The sequence below is a fragment of the Montipora capricornis genome, chromosome 9 (assembly GCF_036669925.1).
Source record: "Montipora capricornis isolate CH-2021 chromosome 9, ASM3666992v2, whole genome shotgun sequence".
Classification (NCBI taxonomy): domain Eukaryota; kingdom Metazoa; phylum Cnidaria; class Anthozoa; order Scleractinia; family Acroporidae; genus Montipora; species Montipora capricornis.
This window is the reverse complement of record NC_090891.1, coordinates 22,959,808-22,982,818: the sequence shown is the minus strand read 5'-3', so window position 1 is coordinate 22,982,818 and position 23,011 is coordinate 22,959,808. Positions and strand designations below refer to the sequence as shown.

General features: G+C 39.0%; 2 protein-coding genes and 1 long non-coding RNA gene across 5 annotated transcripts in view; 1 reads left to right on the top strand and 2 right to left on the bottom strand.

Annotated features, from left to right (window-relative positions):
- The window catches only part of LOC138015795 (uncharacterized), a 61,322-nt gene extending 47,457 nt beyond the window's left edge, over positions 1–13,865 (bottom strand). Inside the window, exons 1-2 of one of the 3 annotated variants that reach the window (XM_068862907.1) lie at positions 8,953–9,020; positions 8,809–8,844 (exon numbers count right to left, since the gene is read on the bottom strand). In XM_068862907.1, the coding sequence (XP_068719008.1) occupies positions 8,809–8,825 (17 nt within the window). In that variant the 5' untranslated portion in view covers positions 8,826–8,844; positions 8,953–9,020. Of the gene's footprint in view, positions 1–356; positions 468–8,808; positions 8,845–8,952; positions 9,021–13,812 lie in introns of those variants that run through there. The other 2 variants (XM_068862905.1, XM_068862908.1) reach the window with 2 other exon arrangements.
- Positions 744–2,734, top strand: LOC138015797 (uncharacterized). The gene is made up of 2 exons (XR_011125643.1): positions 744–1,208; positions 2,458–2,734. It is a non-coding gene; the product is annotated as an uncharacterized lncRNA (long non-coding RNA).
- Positions 13,866–19,234: 5,369 nt separating the features above from the next.
- On the bottom strand, positions 19,235–20,476 carry LOC138017441 (uncharacterized). Its single transcript, XM_068864528.1, has one exon. The coding sequence runs from the start codon at positions 20,474–20,476 to the stop codon at positions 19,235–19,237; it is 1,242 nt and encodes a 413-aa protein (XP_068720629.1).
- Positions 20,477–23,011: the final 2,535 nt, after the last annotated feature.

Sequence of the window (23,011 nt, the reverse complement as noted above, 5' to 3'; positions counted from 1 at the left end):
TGTCTTTAGTTTGTTTTTGCTCCACTTATAATGGTATTGAGCGCTCTTCATCTTCACACCATACTATAAACTTAGTTGGTTATCCTATTTGGTATAAATATATATTGTTACTCTTGGCAAAAGAAATAAATCTGAACTCTAAATCTGAAACTCCCTCAAATATAATGCCCAATCAGTGAACTAGATTTAAACTCATTTCCCGCTTGGAATGAGGCTCCGGGCGCGTGCCACCAGAGGTATTTTCCGGCAGTCCTCTGTGGTTGCCTTCGTTTTGCGTAGCGTTTTCTCGGGCCTTGGAAACAAAACTTTCCTCTGGCACCCAGGGTAGTTCTAAAATTTCAAGTTTGTTTGCTTACCTCCGCTCAGGTTTCGATTTCTTTTCGCCAATTTGCTAACGCCAACAATAAACAGAAGGCAGTAATTTTAAGCTCGCAAATGATTGGCTCGCCGAACAACCTTTAGATAGAGCTCGAGACAAGGCTTTCCTTTCAATTTTAGCTCTTTGAGGTCTGCCACGTTTGGTCTCAATTACATCGCCGTCGACCGAGATCTCGAAATATACTTGTTTTGTGGTCGCACACGAACTTTAGCTAAAACGTGATTTAGCATGCCTTAATCCCGATTTAAAGACGTAGTGCGCCCACAACCGCGGTCACCGAAGAGGAAACTGGCACAGCAAAACAACACACGAGGCAGAATCCTTTGGCCAACAAAAACATGTGGTCATCCATTAGTCTGCCTTTCCGACTATCCGCCTTCGCTTGTATTCAGCCACTCCCAGGACAACCACGAGATCATTGCGTTCTCTATTTTGTCGAACACAATAACTGGGAGAAAATGGAAACATCCCAGATTCCTGTAACTTTGCGCTATCACGTATGTTATGAAATTAAAATTTCTCAACTGGAGGTAGCGGAATATGATGGCGTGATTTTTGATTGTTGAGACCTTGGATGACAATTGTCCATATGGCATGTGTATCTACGTGAATATCATCCGCTCATGGTGCATTGTCCACTGTGCAAACTTGGTATAATTGACAACAGATTGAAGATTTTGCCGAATAGGATGCGACAACACAGTAGTGACAATCCACTAAGTGGAATTATGTGGAAGACCTTGCAAGTTTGGGTCCCTGTTCTTAAGACGTCTTATTTATACGAAGGCACCAGCTGCATTTTGGTTTGTTGCAAGCATCCACCAGTTATGTAAGTATTGTCTCTTCTAGTTTTGGTTTTCGATTTGGTTCTCATGACTGTGCACAAATATGTATGTGTGTATGTATATTGATGTCTAGGGTAGAGGTTAGGCTAAATTTGAAAAGTAAATCATTGGAAAAAGGTAGAGTTCCCATCGCGATATGATGCGTTAGAGTAAGAGACTAAGAGCTAATAGGTTTCTGTCGAGACCTAAGTTCATTCAGAGATTCAAACGTTGACCTTTCCGTCACACAAACTGAGAAAAAACATGTTTTGTTGCACGGACAGAGGTATCTGCCGAACACCGAAATACCAAAGGTCGGCTTTCAGTTATTATAGCCCATGTTCAAATAGTCGTCTCAGTTGAGTTGTGGTGGTGAAGATCTTCAGTAATGAGGTCTAAACACCAGTTTATGAATGCTTAGCTTTTACTTAATCGGTCGAAGCACCGATTTTAATCAGTAAATGGTTAGCTTTCAGTTATTTTAATCAGTGTATGTGTACATTTATTATCACCGAACACTGATTAGCATAGATGAGAACGTTCGTTTTGCCTTCCTGAAAAATATCCCTTTCAATGTGTGGCGCACCATCTTAGTACATTTTTCTTGGGTTGCAATTTAATGTCATTTTTCTTTGCGATTTCAAGGAACAGTAAACTAAACCGTTATCTGACATTGCAGCAATGTTTAAACCACAGAAATACAATCTAGTTAACGAAATTAGCAATCTAGAGGAAATCACTTTTTTATTACAGTTTGGTGCTGCAGGGAAAGGTTAAATATAAGGTCGTTCGGCTCTTGTTCAAAATTCTGTCTAGCTGTGACAGACATTTTGTTTTCGCAGAAAAATCGGAAGACTAAGAGCGCTTTCCTTTTGTCAGGCCGGCCAGACCTGTCAGTTTGCAAAGAAAGTGCAACAGCTTGAACGAACGCTTGCATGATAATTCCTCGCATTCTTGTCCGGCGGGAGCAGAATTTATCAATTGACTTAATTTGATTAGTGTGTGGATACGAATCCGCTGCCGATTCTCTACCCGGTATAAGCACTAGAATAATTGACCACAAGACAAATGCAAATGGACATACATTATTTTTGTACCTAATTATTGCTGGACATGCTTTTGGGTGAAATTCTCTCGAAGGTTTTATCACAAATAAAACAATCTATAGTAAAGGTAAAGAAATTAACGCACAAACTCCTGGAGCTGTAAGCTTTCAAAATAGAGAAAATTGCAGTTCTTGTTCTTTTTTAATAGGGTTTACATTGAAGGTTAACCGGTACAACCAAAAACGAATTTCAATGGGGATGTCGGCAATGTTATCCAAGGATTGTTCTTATTAGACGATTTTGATACACTATGTCACACACCAGTTTCCAAGCCGCCAATTTGTGCGCAAAGAACATGGCATCTTGAGAAACGAAAGAGGCGAATCAAAGGCGAATCTCAGTGGAAAAATCTTCAAGGAAGCTTCCTTCTTGTAGCCTTATAAGTCTTTTGCAATTAACACTATAAAAGGAGTACTTGATTAAATATTCCTTGTTTGTCTTTGGATTTAACTGCCATAACACAATTTTCAAGCTACTGAACATTCAGTGAATCCAACAAATTGTTGATGAAGGGATGGATTTTACTGTATCTCATAGACATATTCAATTGCTCATAATTTATAGTCATTAATTCAAATGATCAGCTACTCGCCGTAACATTGTCAGACGGAGAACACGACGCATTTGTCAGAATTATTTACTATCAGAAAATGTTCTTATTGCTTTGGGAAGAGAGTTGCTGGTCTGGCTTTAAGATGCGCAACTTTGAGTTGTTTGGTTTTGGATAGAAGAAATTAATTTGAGTTTCAGATAAGATATCAATGGTATCCATTTTTTATGAAGATATGCAACAAGTTCAAACAGTATAGGTCGGTCAATAAGTCTCTAACATGGTTCAACTTCACACAAAATTTATAAATTGTTACAATAGATTCCCAGATATATAACGTGGACATTTAATACCCAGGATATCATCCGGTTTACTGAAAAAGATACTTATAAATTGAACTAGAGCTGTTGTTCAGAAATTCGAAATACAAGATAGACAGTCGTATCATACCAACGCAAAGAACGTAAGATTACTTTGCAGTTACACGAAAATCCTTCTTCCTGCTAATGAAGCATAAGTCAAGCTGCTACTTGCGAACCTCAAAAAAGTTACAAAATGAATATTTTCAAAGCAACGTCTTGGGGCCCAATAAACTGCTCCTGATTTAAAATTGGATCTCTTTCTAGCTCACTAATCGTCGCATAGAAGCGGAAACCAGTTGATGGGTTGCAAACGTGAATCAACAATTACTGTTTCTTGATGTCATAGTAAACGAATCTCTCCCAACCATGTATATTTGCCAAACGGAATTCTTTGCTGTATGGAGTTAGGTCTTACACGAATCTTTGTGCGTAATTTGCACGGAGAATCTGTCTTAACTGATTGTTTCATGGTGACTTTATACGCAATGCATTTTGTTATTCGTCTGTAACTTACAGAAGGTCTCCAAGAACGCTCAATAGAGAAAAAGAAACGAAAAGCGAGAAGGAGATTGGGAAAGAAGAACTTTGAAAGTTGTGTTGTGTGCATGGAATTTGGTTACAAAGATGGTGTTGAGAAATGAAGTCAACCATGCACGGCTTGAATTCTTTTCATGACTCAATGAGAATTCTCATCTATATTCCAAGGTCATTTGTTAACGGTAACTTTAGCTCATTTTTTGCCCGAACGAAGGAACGAAAGGAACGAAAGGAACGAAAACAGATATGAGTGATTCTATCTGTAAATATCAGTCATCTGAGGAGGTTTCCAAAAAATCCCAACGAATTTCTATACATATAACACCCATTTGTGTGCTCCATGATCTGCAAGTCTGAATCTATTTTCAGATACGTAGTTAAACGTCTTTACTTTGCTACGAGCTTGTTAAGCGGAGAATTTGTCATTTCAACGTATCTAATCGAAATCAGTCCTTCGACTGTATTTTCCATGCGGTGATACAATAGATGAGAGAATTTCACTTTTCCTTCGACAACTTCGCTCTTACGGGTGACATGATACAACTAAATCGAAAGATGTGGTACTCAAGAAGAAACGATAAATAACTTAATATGCCTGAGTCCAACCAAAGCTTTGTTCGAGTTTCGTTCAAACATGGATGCTTCCTTTCGTCAGACTTCGTTTTAATTCTTTAAGTTACATGCTTAAGTCACTGCAATTACTATTTTATTATCGTAACATTTCGCAGCCGCAGTTCAGATTTTTGGCAGAAATATCTCTTTATGCCATGCACTGATGAATCACAATTCTGAAGAGCAGAGTAACAGGAAGGAGGTAAAGAAATTAACGGGGCAACTCTTGTAAGCTTTCAAAATGGAGAAAAGTGCAATTCTTGTTCTTTTTTAATAGGGTTTACATTGAAGGTTAACACGCTCATTGGTACAACAAAAACGAATTTCAATGAAAATGTCGACAATGTTATCCAAGGATTATCCTTATTAGTCGATTTGCGAAGCACTAACTCAATGATACCCTATTTTACACACCAGTTTCCCAGCTGCAATTTTGCTCACGAAGAATATGCGATCTTGGGAAATGGGAGAATGCGACAGGAGTCAAAGGCGAATGTCAGTACTTGTCAGAGTTCCTTAAAGGATGGTCATAGGGAAATATGGCTTTAAGTAAGAATTACATCCAGTGATTTCTTTGAGCGTTGGAATCTTTTGTTGAATTTTTTTTTGTAGTAGCGAAGCTAGGGATTGTTAGCAATTTATCCGCAGACTTTGAGGGAGTGATTTTATTAAAAGTAGCGAAGATGTAATTGCAAACATAACATGGAAGAGGTGTAGTTTATTCTCCGTATCGACTATTTGCTTCCTAACATCATACTTACCTTCGCTGCTGGAATATTTACATCGAACCAAGCATGAAAAGCATTTACACTATGAACACTATTAAAGCGGTACTTAATTAAATATTGATTCCTTTGCCTTTGGATTTAACTGCCATAACACAATTTTCAAGCTACTGAACATTCAGTGAATCCAACAAATTGTTGATGAAGGGATGGATTTTACTGTATCTCATAGACTTATTCGAATAATTGTTCATAATTCATAGTAATCAATTCAAATGATCAGCTACTCGCCCTAAACATTGTCAGACGGAGAAGACGACGTATTTGTCAGACTGATTTACTGTAAGAAAATGTTCTTATTGCTTTGGGAAGAGAGCTTTGCTGATCTGGTTTTAAGATGCGAAGCTTTGAGTTGTTTGGTTTTGGATAGAAGAAATTAATTTGAGTTTTAGATAAGATACCAATGGTAGCCATTTTTAATCAAGATATGCAACTAGTTTAAACAGTATAGGTTGGTCAATAAGTCTTTAACATGGTTCAACTTCACGCAAAATTTATAAATTGTTACAATAGATTCCCAGATATATAACGTGGACATTTAATACCCAGGATATCATCCGGTTTACTGAAAAAGATACTTATAAATTGAACTAGAGCTGTTGTTCAGAAATTCGAAATACAAAATAGACAGTCGTATCATACCAACGCAAAGAACGTAAGATTACTTTGCAGTTACACGAAAATCCTTTTCCCTGCTAATGAAGCATAAGTCAAGTTAGTACCTGCGAACCTCAAAAAAGTTACAAAATGAATATGTTCAAAGGAAAGTTTCGTTCAAACCTTGGTTTTTTTCTTTTGTCAGACTCACTTCGTTTTGTCAGATTTACATGTACATGCTTCGTTTACTGCAATGACTTTTAATGTCGCAACATTTCGCATCCGCAGTTCAGATTTTTGGCAGAAATTTTTCTTCATGCCATGCACTGATGAATCACAGTTCTGAAGAGGAGAGTAACAGGAAGGAGGTAACGAAATTAGCGGAGAAACTCTTGTAAGCTTTCAAAATGGAGAAAGGTGCAGCTGTTGTTCTTTTTTATTGGGTTTACATTGAGGGTTAACACACTCACCGGTACAACAAAAACGAATTTTAATGGGAATGTCGGCAATCATGTTTTCGGAGGATTGTCCGTATTAGACGATTTGTGCAGCACTTATTCAATGATAATCTATTTCACACACCAGTTTCCAAGCTGCAATTTTGCGCACGCAGAATATGCGATCTCGAGAGACTTAAGAACGCCACAGGATTCAATGGGGAATCTCACTTCTCGTCAGAGTTCTTTAAAAGATGGTCATAGGGAAATATAGCTTTAAGTAAGAATTACATCCAGAGCTTATTTCGAGCGCCGGAATCTTTTGTCGAATATTTTCTATTGTAGCGAGTCTAGGGATTGTTAGCCACTAATCCGCAGACTTTGATGTAGTGATTTTATTAAAAGTAGCGAAGATATAATTGCAAACATAGTGTTAACATAGAAGAGGTGTAGTTTATTCTGTGTATCGATTATTTGCTTCCTAACACCATACTTCCCTTCGCTGTTGGGATATTTACATCGAACCAAGCATGGAAAGCATGATTAGTGTGTGGATACGAATCAAAAATATTGTAAATGAGATTTACAAGTAACCAATTATGATAGCAAATTGGTGACTTCTCGAAATAATTCCGGGTTGAAGACACTTCGTGTATGACTCCTTAGCCGATTCTCTACACTGTATAAGCACCAGAATAATTTACTACAAGACAAATGGAAATGCACATGCATAATTTTTGTAGCTAATTATTGCTGGACATGCTTTTGAGTGGGATTTCTCTTGAACGTTTTATCACAATTTGAACAATCTATAACGAAGCTTGCTTCTTGTATCCGTATAAGTCCTTTGCAATTAACTCTATAAAAAGGGCACTTAATTAAATATTCCTTCATTTGTCTTTGGATTTAACTGCCATGACACATTTTCAAGCTACTGAACATTCAGTGTATCAAACAAATTGTTAATGAAGGGGTGGATTTTACTGTATCTCATAGACGTATTCGAATAATTGTTCATAATTCATAGTCATCAATTTAAATGATCAGCTACTCGCCCTAACATTGTCAGACGGAGATGATGACGTATTTGTCAGACTTATTTACTATCAGAAAATGTTCTTATTGCTTTGGGAAGAGAGTTGCTGATCTGGCTTTAAGATGCGCAGCTTTGAGTTGTTTGGTTTTGGATAAGATATCAATGGTAGCCATTTTTAATCAAGATATGCAACTAGTTCAAACAGAATAGGTCGGTCAATAAGTCTCTAACATGGTTCAACTTCACACAAAATTTATAAATTGTAACAATTGATTCCCAGATATATAACGTGGACATGTAATACCCTGGATATCATCCGGTTAACTGAAAAAGATACTTAGAAATTGAACTGAGTAGAGCTGTTGTTCAGAAATTTGAAATACAACATACACTGTCGTATCATACCAAGGCGAAGAACGTAACATTACTTAGCAGTTACACGAAAATCCTCCTGCCAGCTAATTAAGGTTAAGTCAAGTTGCTTCCTGCGAGCCTCTAAAACGTTATAAAATGATTATTTTCAAAGGAACGTTTTGTGGCCCAATAAAATGCTCCTGATTTAAAATTGGATCTCTTTCTAGCTCCCTAATCGTCGCATAGAGCCGGAAACCAGTTGATGGGTTGCAAACTTGAATCAACAATTACTGTTTCTTGATGTCATAGTAAACAAATCTCTCCCAACCATAGCAAATAAATTTATATTTGCCAAACGAAATTCTTTGCTGTGTGGAGTTAGGTCTTACACGAATGTTTGTGCGTAATTTGTACGGAGACCTCGTACGCAATGCATTTTCGTATTCGTTTATAACTTAGAGAAGGTATCTAAGAACGCTCATTAAATAAAAAGAAATGAAAAGGGAGAAGGAGAATGATTGGGAAAGAAGAACTCTGAAAGTTATGTTGTGTGCATGGAGTTTGGATACAAAGATGTTTTTGGAAAATGAAGTTAACCCTGCACGGCTTGAATTGAATTTCTTTTCATGACTCAATGTGAATTCTCATCTATATTCCAAGGTTATGTGTTAACGGTAACTGTTACTTAAGGAACGAAAACAGATATGAGTGATTCTATCTGTAAACATCAGTAATCTGAGGAGGTTTTCAAAAAAATCCCAACGAATTTCTACATATATAACACCCATTTGTCTGTTCCTTGATGTTCAAGTCTGAATCCATTCCCAGATACGTATAGTTAAATGTCTTAACTTTGCTTCTGGCTTGTTAAGCGGAGAATTTGTCATTTCATTGTATATAATCGAAACCCGTCTTTCGACTGTATTTTCTATGCCCTTTTACAATAGATGACAGAAAATCACTTTTAGTTCGACAACTTTGTTCTAACGGGTGACAGGATACAAAGAAGTCGAAAGATGTTGTACTCAAGAAGAAACAAGAAGTAACTTAATATGTCAAAGTCGAAAAAAATCTTCGAAGCGAGCAATTGCCACCGATATTTTACTACCATGCGTTGTTGATTACTCTTTTTGTACAGTACACTTAAGAGAAGGCTCTAAAATATGAAATGGTAAATATGCATTAGGAGTCCGAAAGGATGGCTTAAAATTAATTGAATTCTTGCTTACCCGTTCACCTCACCCATGTTTTGTCTTTTATCTCCACTTGAAAGAAAAATAAAAACGAACCTATAAATATATATATATATATATTTGTCGTGAGGTCCAACAAGAAAGGGTTGGTTTAGTCAACGATCCTTAATTGAAACTTACGCTCGCAATAGGTAAATTAGAATAGCATAGAGCCCAAGATATAGACATCGACCGTGGGTTCAAGTTTCGTTCAAACCTGACCCCAGTTGTTCAAACGATGGATAGCGCTATCCGCTGGATAAATCACTATCCACTGGATAACTCAGTTGGCTTTGCTAGAGTTTATCCGCTGGATAGTGGTTTATCCGGTGGATGGCGCTATCAATCGTTTGAACAACTGGGGCCTGGTTGTTTTCTTTTGTCAGACTTACATGCTTCGGTCACTGCAATGACTTTTAATATCGTAACATTTCGCATCCGCAGTTCAGATTTTTGGCAGAAATATTTCTTCATGCCATGCACTGATGAATCACAGTTCTGAAGAGGAGAGTAACAGGAAGGAGGTAAAGAAATTAGCGGAGAAACTCTTGTAAGCTTTCAAAATGGAGAAAGGTGCAGTTGTTGTTCTTTTTTTATTGGGTTTACATTGAGGGTTAACACACTCACCGGTACAACAAAAACGAATTTCAATGGGAATGTCGGCAATCACGTTTTCGGAGGATTGTCCCTATTAGACGATTTGTGCAGCACTTATTCAATGATAATCTATTTCACACACCAGTTTCCAAGCTGCGATTTTGCGCACGAAGAATATGCGATCTCGAGAAACTTAAGAACGCGACAGGATTCGAAGGGGAATCTCACTTCTCGTCAGAGTTCTTTAAAAGATGGTCATAGGGAAATAAAGCTTTAAGTAAGAATTACATCCAGAGCTTATTTCGAGCGCCGGAATCTTTTGTCGAATATTTTCTATTGTAGCGAGTCTAGGGATTGTTAGCCACTGATCCGCAGACTTTGATGTAGTGATTTTATTAAAAGTAGCGAAGATATAATTGCAAACATAGTGTTAACATAGAAGAGGTGTAGTTTATTCTGCGTATCGATTATTTGCTTCCTAACACCATACTTCCCTTCGCTGTTGGGATATTTACATCGAACCAAGCATGGAAAGCATGATTAGTGTGTGGATACGAATCAAAAATATTGTAAATGAGATTTACAAGTAACCAATTATGATAGCAAATTGGTGACTTCTCGAAATAATTCCGGGTTGAAGACACTTCGTGTATGACTCCTTAGCCGATTCTCTATACTGTATAAGCACCAGAACAATTGACCACAAGACAAATGCAAATGGTCATGCTTTTGGGTGAGATTTCTCTCGAAGGTTTTATCACAATTAGAACAATCTATAAGGAAGCTTGCTTCTTGCATCCTTATAAGTCCTTTGCAATTAACACTATTAAAGCGGTACTTAATTACATATTCATTGTTTGTCTTTGGATTAACTGCCATAACACTGAACATTCAGTGAATCAAACAAATGGCTGATGAAGGGAAGGATTTTACTGTATCTCATAGACATTCAATTGTTCATAATTCATAGTCATCAATTCAAATGATCAGCTACTCGCGTAGACAGAGAAGACGACGCATTTGTCAGACTTATTTACTATGAGAAAATGTTGTTATTGCTTTGGAAAAAGAGTTGCTGATCTGGCTTTAAGATGCGCAGCTTTGAGTTGTTCGGTTTTGGATAAACGGAATTTATTTGAGTTTCAGATAAGATATCAATAGTAGCCATTTTTAATCAAGATATGCAACTAGTTCAAACAGTATAGGTCGGTGAATAAGTCTCTAACATGGTTGAACTTCACACAAAATTTATAAATTGTTACAATAGATTCACAGATATAAAACGTAGACATTTAATACCCGGGATATCATCCGGTTTACTGAAAAAGAAACTTAAAAATTGAACTGAGTAGGGTTGTTCTTCAGAAATTTGAACTGCAAGATACATAGTCGTGTCATACCGAGGCGAAGAACGTAAGATTACTTTGCAATTGCACGAAAATCATTCGCCCTGCTAATTAAGCTAAAGTCAAGTTGCTACCTGGGAACCTCGGAAACGTTATAAAATGATTCTTTTCAAAGGAACGTCTTGGTGCCCAATAAGATGCTTCTGCATGATTTAAGTTTGGATCTCTTTCTAGCTCCCTAATCGTAGCATACAGCCGGAAACAAGTTGATGGGTTGCAAACTTGAATCAACTATTAGTGTTTCTTGATGTCATAGTAAACAAATCTCTCTCAAGCATAGCAAATAAATCGATATTTGCCAAACGGAATTCTTTGCTGTGTGGAGTTAGGTCTTACAAGAATCTTTGTGCGTAATTTGCTCGTAGAATCTGTCTTGAATGTTTGTTTCATGGTGACTTTATACGCAATGCTTTTCCTTATTCGTCTATAACTTACTGAAGGTATCTAAAACCGCTCAATAGGGAAAAAGAAATGTAAAGCGAGAAGGAGATTTGGAAAGAAGAACTCTGAAGGTTATGTTGTGTTCATGGAGTTTGTTTACAAAGATGGTGTTGGGAAGTGAAGTCAACGCTGCACGGCTTGAATTCTTTTTATGACTTAATGTGAATTCTCATTCCAAGGTTATGTGTTAACGGTAACTATTTCTTCAGGAACGAAAACAGATATGAGTGATTCTATCTGTAAATATCAGTAATCTGAGGAGGTTTCCAAAAACCCCAATGAATTTCTACATATATAACACCCATTTGTCTGTTCCTTGATGTTCAAGTCTGAATCCATTCCCAGACACGTAGTTAAATGTCTTAACTTTGCTACCGGCTTGTTAAGCGGAGAATTTGTCATTTCATTGTATATAATCGAAATCAGTCCTTCGACTGTATTTTCCATGCAGTGATACAATAGATGACAGAAATTCACTTTTAGCTCGACAACTTTGCTCTTACGGGTGACATGATACAACGAAATCGAAAGATGTTGTACTCAAGAAGAAACAAAAAGTAACTTAATATGTTAAAGTCGACAAAAATCTTCGAAGCGAACAGTTGGCACCGATATTTTACTACCATGCGTTGTTCATTGCTCCTTTTGCAACCAGTGAACGAGACAGTACACCTAAGAGAATGAAAAGTTGAATTGAACGTTCGAAGGCTCTAAACTAAATATAAATAAATATGCATTAGGAGTCCGAAAGGATGGCTTACAATTAATTGAATTATTGCTTACCCGTTCACCTCACCCATGTTTTTTCTCTTATTTCCAGTTGAAAGAAAACGAAAAATTAACCCATAAATATATATATTTGTCCTGAGGTCCCACAAGAAAGGGTTGGTTTAGTCAAAGATCTTTAATTTAAACGTTCGCTCGCAATAGCTCAATTTGAATAGCGGCATAGAGCCCAAGATATATTCATCGGCCGTGGGTTTAAGTTTCGTTCAAACCTGGTTGTGTTCTTTTGTCAGGCTTCGTTTTTAACTTTTTAAGTTACATGCCTCAGTCTCTGCCATGACCATTTCAATATCGAATTATTTCACATCCACAGTTCAGATATATTTGGCAGAAATATTTCTTCATGCCCTGCACTGATGAATCACAATTCTGAAGAGCAGGGTAACAGGAACGAGGTAAACAAAATAAATGGAGAAACTCTTGTAGCTTTTCAAAATCGAGAAAAGTACAGTTCTTGTTCTTTTTTAAATAGGGTTTACATTGAAGGTTACATCCACTGTTTTTTTCGAGCGCCGGAATCTTTTGTCCAATATTTTTTGTTGTAGCGAGGCTAGGGGATGTTATTAGCAATTGATCCGCAGACTTTGATGGAGAGATTTGCTTGCCCTGCTTTATGCTTTCCAAAGTCCCAAACGGGGTACCCTTTAGTGGAGCTGAGTGTTTGTTTCCAGCTTGTTGGTTGGCCATAGGATACAGCTGTCAAGCCTATTCAGGCTCGGCACGGCGCGTGTTATAACCTTGATTACAAGTTTCTCATGGCTAACAAATTTTGACAATGCCTTCCGCTACATTTTCCGGTAGCACAAGTTCATTGGTTATGATGATTCTCTTACTAGGAAAGCAAAACACTGAAAACACTGCAACCACGGATTAAAGGGTATCCATGGTAATGAATTGAGTGTGACTTGGCTTCCCAGCAGATATCACCGAAGCACGATGCAAAAGACAGCATGTTCAGTGGAGGCGGAATAATAATCGTAGTTTTCAATAAGCTGGTATTTGGTAGACGTACTTTAGTACAGAGCCCGTACAATTAAACAACAGTTGCAGCAGAAACTAAATGATTCCAATTGGCATCTGGAAATGGGTTCTTAACGTCTAACTCATGATGAGAACTTATTTTCCAAGTTAAGTACAGATCATACTAATTGGGTAGAAGACGGCATTGAGGTGAAATGTCAAATGTTCATTTCCATGGCGAATATTGCCGAACAAGGTCCTGAGAATTAGTGTTCATCGTTTGGTCCCCTTACGTGCTTGCATTTCACTGAATTGGTATCTAGCGCCCGGCCGTATTTGAAATATGTTTTTGCGTAGACTGCTAGATGACGCCCGTGAGGAGTATTTGGTACTGAGTTGTGTTCATGCTTCAATGAATGCCTGCTTTAACTTAAGAAAGTTAGAAATTTGCTCATAACCTCTTGAGATGTTCTCAGCCCATATCATAAATTCAGTTTCATTGCGGAAAGAAGAATGCAGCTTGAAGATATTTTGACTGGACTTCTGTGCAAACAATCAATTCCCGACTGAAATAACATCAATGATGCAAAGATGACAGACAGTCGAATATTGGCGATTGCCATGCAAAGATTATGCTACGAATGCAGAAAATTCGATTTCTACCCGACAATTTTCGAGGTCGCTGCCTCAACACGCTTAGTGCATTACAATAGCGAATTATTAAAATGTAATGCTTTATTTAGGGTTGTACTAATAAAGGAATTAGCGACAAAGCCCAGCATTCCTCTGGTGATTAAATGTTTCCACATACCTGCTAATATGATGATGTATGTCCGCGTGCAACATTCAATAGCAAGATTACCCTTGACTGTATATCGTTTTTTGAGAAAGATTACTCCTTGTCAGGCTAATTAAGGGCGTGGCTGAGCCACTACAAAGGACCCCCGCAGGGAATTTAGAAACTCCTATTTTTAATGAATTAAACAAAGTTTATTGTTCAATGGATTGATTACGTTTTTCATGTGACTGGGTTAAACGAATGCCATTTGTGACATTTGTGACAGTGCTTGTCAGTACCACGTGATATCACTTGCCCTGTGACTTCACAAAATGAGTATTCAATAATTGGGGGAAGTTCCGCCTCATAATTTTGAAACCCTTTGGCCAAAAAATTAATAAGCAGAAATGTGCGGGTCCGCAAATGATCCCAACCTCGTTCCCAGGGACTCCATGCACATAGACCCTGGGGACGAGGTTCAAATGATCCCAGGACCGCAAATGATCTCAGAACCGCAAACGATCCCCAAACTGTACCGCAAATGATCCCGGAACGCAAATGATCCCCATTTTGGACCGCAAATGACCCCGAAAAAAAAACGAAGTAAGGAATGGCATGGAGGTTGGAATGGTCTGGATAGAAAATTAATGTGAAGAGCGCTCACAACAGGTTCTGCCTCATTATAGTTTTTCAGAAAGACTGCATTTTGTTTCTTACCATGCTGTTATAAATTTGCCACATTTAATTATCGGATACAATCATCAAACAACTAACTTGGACGCAGTTTTAACTGATTGTGACCAGGGACTCGTTTCTCGTACCCTGCGTTTGTTTGCCAGATTTGTGCGAATATCCCGACTGTTTGTTGGAGAAACGGGCCCCTGGTCACAATCAGTTTAGAATTGCGTCCAAGTTAGTTTTTGATGATTGTATCCCATAATTAAATGTGGCAAATTTATAACAGCGTGGTAATAAACAAAATGCAGTCTTTCTGGAAATCTATAACGAGGCAGAAACCTGTTGTGAGCCATGATTTAAGGTGGCTTTAATAAATTAAAATGAGAGCTCTTCACATTAATTCTCTATCCAGACCATTCCACCCTCCATGCCATTCCTTACTTTTTTTTCGGGATCATATGCCGTCCAAAATGGGGATAATTTGCGTTCCGGGATCATTTGCGGTCCAATATAATATGGGGATCATTTGCGGTCCTGGTATCATTTGCGGTACAGTTTGGCAATCGCTTGTGGTTCTGGGATCATTTGCGGACCCGTACAGAACTACTTGAGTCATGTTCTGCTTTGTATGGTTACATTTGTAATTTCAATGAGCACGTTGGCAAAACCAGGATCGGATCGGTTCGTATCGGATCGGATGGGATCGACAAAACTCGGAACGGATCAATAACAAAATTCCCGCCAAAAGTAGACAAATAAGGTCCCTGGGTTACCAGTTAAAGTTACTTCCCACCTTGGCGGGTGTCCTTTGGGAAAAATTTCGTACGCGCCTTAGTTTTAATAAAATCCTTACAAACTATACATCAGAAGAAAGCTTAATAAATGAAGACAGTTTTTTATGCAAGGGTCGGCTGAACAAAAAACAATTGCCGGATCTTCCGAGATCTGACCAGCAAATAATATTTAGACTAAAAACAAAATAATTATGCAAAAAAATAATTATGAAACTCCCTGAATAAGTCAGGCCGCGCCTGACGAAATATTGGTCAAACAAAAAATATATATCCTCACAGACGTACAACCAGCCTTGTATAATTATTTTGTTTTTGTCATAATGGCTGATTTTTGAGATGATTATAAAAAAGGCTAAAAGTTACTAAAAATCTTTAAGAACAATAACATTTTCGACCGTACGGTTATCATCAGTGTAGTCTTAATAAGTGTAGTTTACCATAAAAAATATCGTTTAACCGAGTTACCCTTTTAGTAATTGTCAGGAGCCGGTAGGAGGTGAAACCACCGAGGGTTCTTTTATCGAATTTATCGGGTATCGTATGCCGCGGCACGAACAAAATGACTTCACAGTGTTATTCACAAGCCATCAATCAACGAGAGTGTGTCAGGCTTTTTCGATATTCTGATTGGTTGTCTAGATATCCGCATCTAATGTTGGAGTAGCTAAAACTATGGGAGACCTGTTGTGTAAATGGACGCCACGGGAAAACATTTTAAATATCGAAATTTCACGACACAATTTTGTTGCTTCATGCCTTGTGAATAACATTGTGCAGTCATTTTGCTCGTGCTGTGGCATCAGATACCCGATAAATTGCATAGAAGAACCCTCGGTGGTTTCACATCTTACCAGCTCCGATCCTGACACTTCTCGAATGTAGTTTTCGACGGCAAAAAACTGCGGCCTCCTCGCCAATGCTAACGTTAGGACTAAATGACAGGTACAATTGCGTGTCATCGGCGTAAGCATGTGAACTCCAGATTAGAAAACAAATTATTATATAGATACTGATGAAATACCAGGATTTCTCCTTTTACTACTTTTACTAAAAAATCATATCTTCACTGCGCGCAGTGAACGTATCATTTTTATCTTTCAGCGGTGAGGATTTAGTTTTTTGGTATTTTTAAATATTAAAATATTGCCTTTCAGTTTTGAGGCCTCAAACTCAGAACGAAGAGTCTGCTGCAGAAGCTCGTGCCCCTTATTTTATTGCGAAAACAACCGCACTTTGTTGCATCTTAGTCACAGATGAAGCTAACTTATCTTGGCAGCGCTGTAACAAGCTCAGCCAACATCGACGCTGAAGCAACCCATAGAATTGCTAGAGCCAACACTGCCTTTGGCAGGCTGAAAGATAAGGTCTGGGAGCGACGTGGTTTACGCATTGAGACCAAGCTGAAAGTATATAGAGCAGTAGTCCTACCTTCCTTGCTCTATGCATGCGAGACATGGACAGTTTACAGCCGGCATGCCAAGCAGTTAAATGCCTTTCATCTGAGATGCCTCAAAACCTTGCTTCATGTCAAATGGCAGGACAGAGTTCCTGACACTGAAGCTACGTTGTGCACCGGGATGAGATGGAAGGCATAGATGCTACCTTACTGTGAGCAGACCTCCGGTCGTCTGGCCACGTTCTCCGTATGAGTGATCGTCGACTCCCAAAGAGAATGTTCTACAGAGAGCTAAACACAGGAAAGCGCTCACGCGGCAGATCCAAGAAGCGCTACAAAGACTCACTGAAGGAATCCCTCAAGCGCTGCAACATTCCTGACTCCACCTAAGAAGAGAAGGCGGCAGATCGTGCCAGCTGGCGATCCCGTGTGAAATCCGGAGTAGCTGTCTTCGAAAAGAGGAGAGTGATTGAAAACCAACAGAAACGCCAGGAGAGGAAAGATCATGAGAGCTTTGCCTCCCAGACCGACTCAGCCCCCAGCGTTCTATGTACACACTGTAACAGACTCTTCCGAGCTAAGATTGGCCTCATCAATCATCTACGCACCCATCCCAACCCCTGAGTGATTTGAAGTCATGGTCATCTTCGCAAGCGAAGGACGAAAATCATCACAGTCACAGATGAATGCACTCCAATACCGTGTGAGGAATTTTTGATATGTAAAGAATTGAAGGAAATATCACGCGCCAAAGTCGAAACTCTCATCTCACACTTAATTTGGGCAGAAAAGTGCTCATTAGCCAAGCAAACTGGAGCTTGAAAACCAAGAGACGCAAACTGACCTGACCTAGAATCCCCCTTTACAAATGCCAACGATACTCACTCTGCGTTCAGTCTGATAATACTACTGCTATGACCTACATCAGTGCCATGGTTGGTGTAAAATCAGAGACCCGTAATGACATGGCTCTCCAGATTTGGGAGTAGTGCATAGCTAGACAAATTTGGCTAAGTGCTAGGCACATTCCTGGGCCTCAAAATAACCAAGCTGACACAGCTTCACGAGCATTCAAAGATTCAGTTGAATGGTCATTGTCAAACAAAGTGTTTCAATCCATTCTTAGTCATTGGGGCCCCTTTCATATGGATATGTTCGCATCAAGACTTAACTATAAAGTAAAGGACTATGTGGCCTGGCGACCTGACCCAAGGGCTACATTTATTGATGCACATTGTGTTAACTGGGAGCTTTATGTCTAGCTTGATTTCCCGATGCTTGACGAAAATAGAGAACGACAAAGCGACAGGAGCACTAATCGTACCCTATTGGACAACACAGTCTTGGTTCACACCTCTGTTGAACCATCTAGTAGACAACCAACTGCTTCTTCCTCAGTCAGACAAATTGTTACTGTTGCCTCCCTTTTTGAAAGAGGCCTAAGGTATGCTGGCATCAATACAGCTAAGTCAGCAATATCGGCCATAATTGAACCCAAACACGGTCTTACACTCGGAAGCCAACCTCTAATCTCGAGGTTTATAAAAGGTGTGTTTCGAAGCAGATCCCCTGTTCCTCGTTATGAAGCTACTTCGGATGTTCAAGTTGTCTTATCTCATCTGGCTTTTTTTGCTTCAGTAAAAAAAAAACACTTGGACCTTAAATCCCTTACCTACAGACTTGACTTACAGCTGATAAAAACAGGGACTGATATAGGAAAAGAAAACAAACAGCGGTTACAAACATTTTCATTTTATACTTGACGTTTCGTATGTTGCAGCACACATCAACAGAAGTGACGGTTAAAACTGTTACACAGAATTTTAAAAACTAGAGCGAGGAACTGGTGACTAGTTAAAAAGTGTGATAACAAAATCGTAACTTCCGGTAGTCGATTCTTCCGGAAGAAATTAATAAAGAAAAAGCTTCTCACTACCAATGTTTTCATTGAGAGAGGGTTTTAAGTCACTGATTACTAGTAATAGCGTTTCTTTAATCTTACATTGCATGTCGGACTTTCCAGTTGCGAGGATTTCAAATTTGGTCCCATTTGATGTTATGACCGGTAGAAATTGTATGGTCTGCAACAGCAGAGGCGTGGCCGACTTGTGTAAGAGCTTTGAAATGCTCGGACTTCCTGTCATGCAATCTTCTTTTTGTTTTGCCGATGTAGAAGGAATCACAGTCCCAACAACTGGCTTTGTATACTATTTTTGATCTTTGTGAACGACTGAAACGATCTTTGTAGGGAAAAAAGACTTAACCCTGCAAGTGTTTTGAAAAATAACCCTAAGATTGACACAGCCATAAAACTTACTAATACAAGATTTAACACGTCGAGTAAGAGCTTCACTTTGAAAGCCCAAAAAAGGCAAGACAAGAATGATATCTTTCTTAGGAACAGTGGTGGCAGGTTCAGCAGACCTGTTCTTTTGTCTGTTCAAAACATCATTAATGTTATAACAAAGAACGCCTCTTGGGTAACCATTTTAAAGGAGAGTGTTCTTGAGATCGAAGAGAGTCGACTGTAACAAGGAAGAACTCGAGCAGATGCGTGAGCACCGATAGATGAGGGTGCGGATTAAATTTATTTTATACTTTCTAGGAGTGAAAGAGTCCCACTTGGTGTAGAGGCCAGTGAAAGTTGTTTTGCGATGTACTGTTGTTGTGAAATGTTGAGATTGCGCTTAATGGGGACATCTAAAAATGGAATCTCCTGGTTTTCTTCAAATTCCATTGTAAATTTGATGTTAGGATGTCTGGTGTTAAGAAAATGCAGAAAATTGGCCGCAGTGGCTTCACTGTCGAACAAAGAAAATGTGTCATCCACATATCTAAACCAAATGGAGAGACGAGAATCTACATTAGCCAACCATTTCTGTTCAAAGTCACACATGAAAATGTTAGCTAACACTGGGCCTAGCGGAGACCCCATTGCAACGCCATCGATTTGGTCGTAATAATGACCATCAAATACAAAGTGGCTTTTCTTTGTTGTAAACTCGAGCAAGGTTTTGAGGACATGTCGCGGTAAGGCAGGAGGGTCAGGAAGAGAGTATAACTTGGAAAGACAAATTTCTATTGTCTCGTCGAGTGGAACGTTCGTGAATAAGGAACACACGTAAAAAGAGCACATTATTTCATCGTTGTGTTGATGAGTCTTCGCCCAATCCACAAAAGAGAAGGAGTCCTTGATAGTGAATTGGTTGGTGGAGATCGGTTTAAGGACATCAACAAGAAAAGAGGCAAGATTGTAGTTGTATGAGTTAACTGAGGAGACAATCGGGCGAAAGGGGCAACCAGTTTTGTGGACTTTAGGAAGACCATAAAGAACACTAACAGTAGATCCACAAGGAAGGATTTTTCTAAATGTAGCTTCATCAATTATACAATCTCGCTTGAGGTTACGAAGATAGGAAATAAGACTGTTCTCCCTAGACTTGGTTGGGTTGTGCGATAACAACTTAAATTTCGTTCCATCGGAAATCAACTGTTTCATTTTGCTGAGGTAATCATGTCTGTTGACAATTACAACACCATTTCCTTTGTCAGGTTTAGTAATAATAATAGAAGTATCATTTCGCAAATCGTTAAGAGCCATCCATTCTTCCTTAGTTAGAATTCGCTTTTGTTTAGAATAATCATAAGAGTAGATGTAACTGTAAGAAGCATTTTTGAGCTGACATTTCAATCTGTCTTGGTCCTCACTTGTTAATGAATGACCCAAACCAATAAGATCACGGTAGAGCATTTCAAAAGCGCATTTTACGCTTACTCCGTCAACAGCTTTCGGTGGGAGACAGAAACGCAAGCCCCTTGCCAAAACCATTTTTTCAGCCTCTGTCAAAGCCCGATGCGAATAATTGAAGATCACACTGTCATAGCTCAAATTCGAAACCTGTGCCACTGCACTGCGGGCCAGTTTTCTGCATTTGCTTAACACCAGACATCCTAACATCAAATTTACAATGGAATTTGAAGAAAACCAGGAGATTCCATTTTTAGATGTCCGCATTAAGCGCAATCTCAACATTTCACAACAACAGTACATCGCAAAACAACTTTCACTGGCCTCTACACCAAGTGGGACTCTTTCACTCCTAGAAAGTATAAAATAAATTTAATCCGCACCCTCATCTATCGCTGCTCACGCATCTGCTCGAGTTCTTCCTTGTTACAGTCGACTCTCTTCGATCTCAAGAACACTCTCCTTTAAAATGGTTACCCAAGAGGCGTTCTTTGTTATAACATTAATGATGTTTTGAACAGACAAAAGAACAGGTCTGCTGAACCTGCCACCACTGTTCCTAAGAAAGATATCATTCTTGTCTTGCCTTTTTTGGGCTTTCAAAGTGAAGCTCTTACTCGACGTGTTAAATCTTGTATTAGTAAGTTTTATGGCTGTGTCAATCTTAGGGTTATTTTTCAAAACACTTGCAGGGTTAAGTCTTTAATTTTTTCCCTACAAAGATCGTTTCAGTCGTTCTCAAATATCAAAAATAGTATACAAAGCCAGTTGTTGGGACTATGATTCCTTCTACATCGGCAAAACAAAAAGAAGATTGCATGACAGGAAGTCCGAGCATTTCAAAGCTCTTACACAAGTCGGCCACGCCTCTGCTGTTGCAGACCATACAATTTCTACCGGTCATAACATCAAATGGGACCATTTTGAAATCCTCGCAACTGGAAAGTCCGACATGCAATGTAAAATTAAAGAAACGCTATTACTAGTAATCAGTGACTTAAAACCCTCTCTCAATGAAAACATTGGTAGTGAGAAGCTTTTTCTTTATTAATTTCTTCCGGAAGAATCGACTACCGGAAGTTACGATTTTGTTATCACACTTTTTAACTAGTCACCAGTTCCTCGCTCTAGTTTTTAAAATTCTGTGTAACAGTTTTAACCGTCACTTCTGATGATGTATGCTGCAACATACGAAACGTCAAGTATAAAATGAAAATGTTTGTAACCGCTGTTTATTTTCTTTTCCTGTTGAAATTGAAATGGCCAAAGGACAAAAGTATTTATGAGGAACTGATATGGTTGAGTTTGCGTATTCAACACATATTAAACAGAGCCGAACTGGTTACAAAACCCCATCACTTCAGCTTAAAGCTTATCCCGCAGACCCTGGATTGTGCGTTGTCACTCAACTGAGGGAACATATTGCAAGGCCTCAGGAACTACGAGGACCGGAGAGCAAGTTGCTTATAAGCTATTTACGACCTTATCGTGCCGTGTCTAAAGACACCATGGCTCGATGGATGTGTACTGTTACGATGGGTGCTGGACTGGGTGTCGCCATATTTAAGCCACACAGCACACGATCTGCTGCAACATCGAAAGCCAAGAGAGGGTATGTGTCCCTCTCAGTGACATACTGAAGCATGCTGTGTGGTCCAATCACGGAACATTGGACAGACTCTACCTTTGCAGATTCTGTTCTTAAAACAGACCGATTTTACAGTATGTGTTTTGCAGATATGTTCATATATTTGTCAGATGACTTGAGTACCATTTCTGACAGGCAGACATTACAGTTACTGTTCAGAACTCTAGATGCCTCTTTTTACCTGTCATGTGAATGTCTTGCTATAAAATCTAATGGGATCCCAGATGCAGTGATGACGAAATAGAATCGAAAATTAAACGAGACTTACCCGGAAGTTGAAGTTTGATTGAAATTCTATGAGTCATAACACTGTATTTAGGGATCGCATGCCCCCCCTCCTCTATCAGTAGCTATATAGCTCTGTCCCACCCAATGTTATTTTGACCTTTTTTGTGCACTGTTACAGTATTAAGAACCATGGATGTGGTCAACATTCACATTCGAGCTTTGAAAACTTATGTGCGCATGTGCGATGCAATCTCATGTGATCCCTAGATGCAGTGGTATGACTCATAGAATTACAATCGAACTTGAACTTCCAGGTAAGTCTCGTTCAATTTTCAATTTGCTTCTAAATATCAGTGATGGCGTGACACTTTGTGGGTCACATTGTCACACATTGCCATCGCACATCGGTGGCTCAAGTTGATTGAACATCGGGCTGCCATGCGGGAGGTCGTGAGTGCTGCCTTTGTAATTACATCCGCAAATGGTTAAGACTTTCAAGTCTTCACGGATAAGGACTATAAACCGTAGGCCCCGTCTCACAACCCTTCCATGTTCACAACCCAGTGGGGCGTGAAAGAACCCACACACTATTCGTAAAGATTAGGGAATGGAGCTCCCGGTGTTGTGGTGAGGCCTCATTCCATTCATTCATGTGCTGGGTGGCCTCTGGTGTAAGAATTTCCCATGGTGCATCTGCTAGGGCTGGCTTTTGTGAGGCGAAAGACTCGGCCCACAAAAAC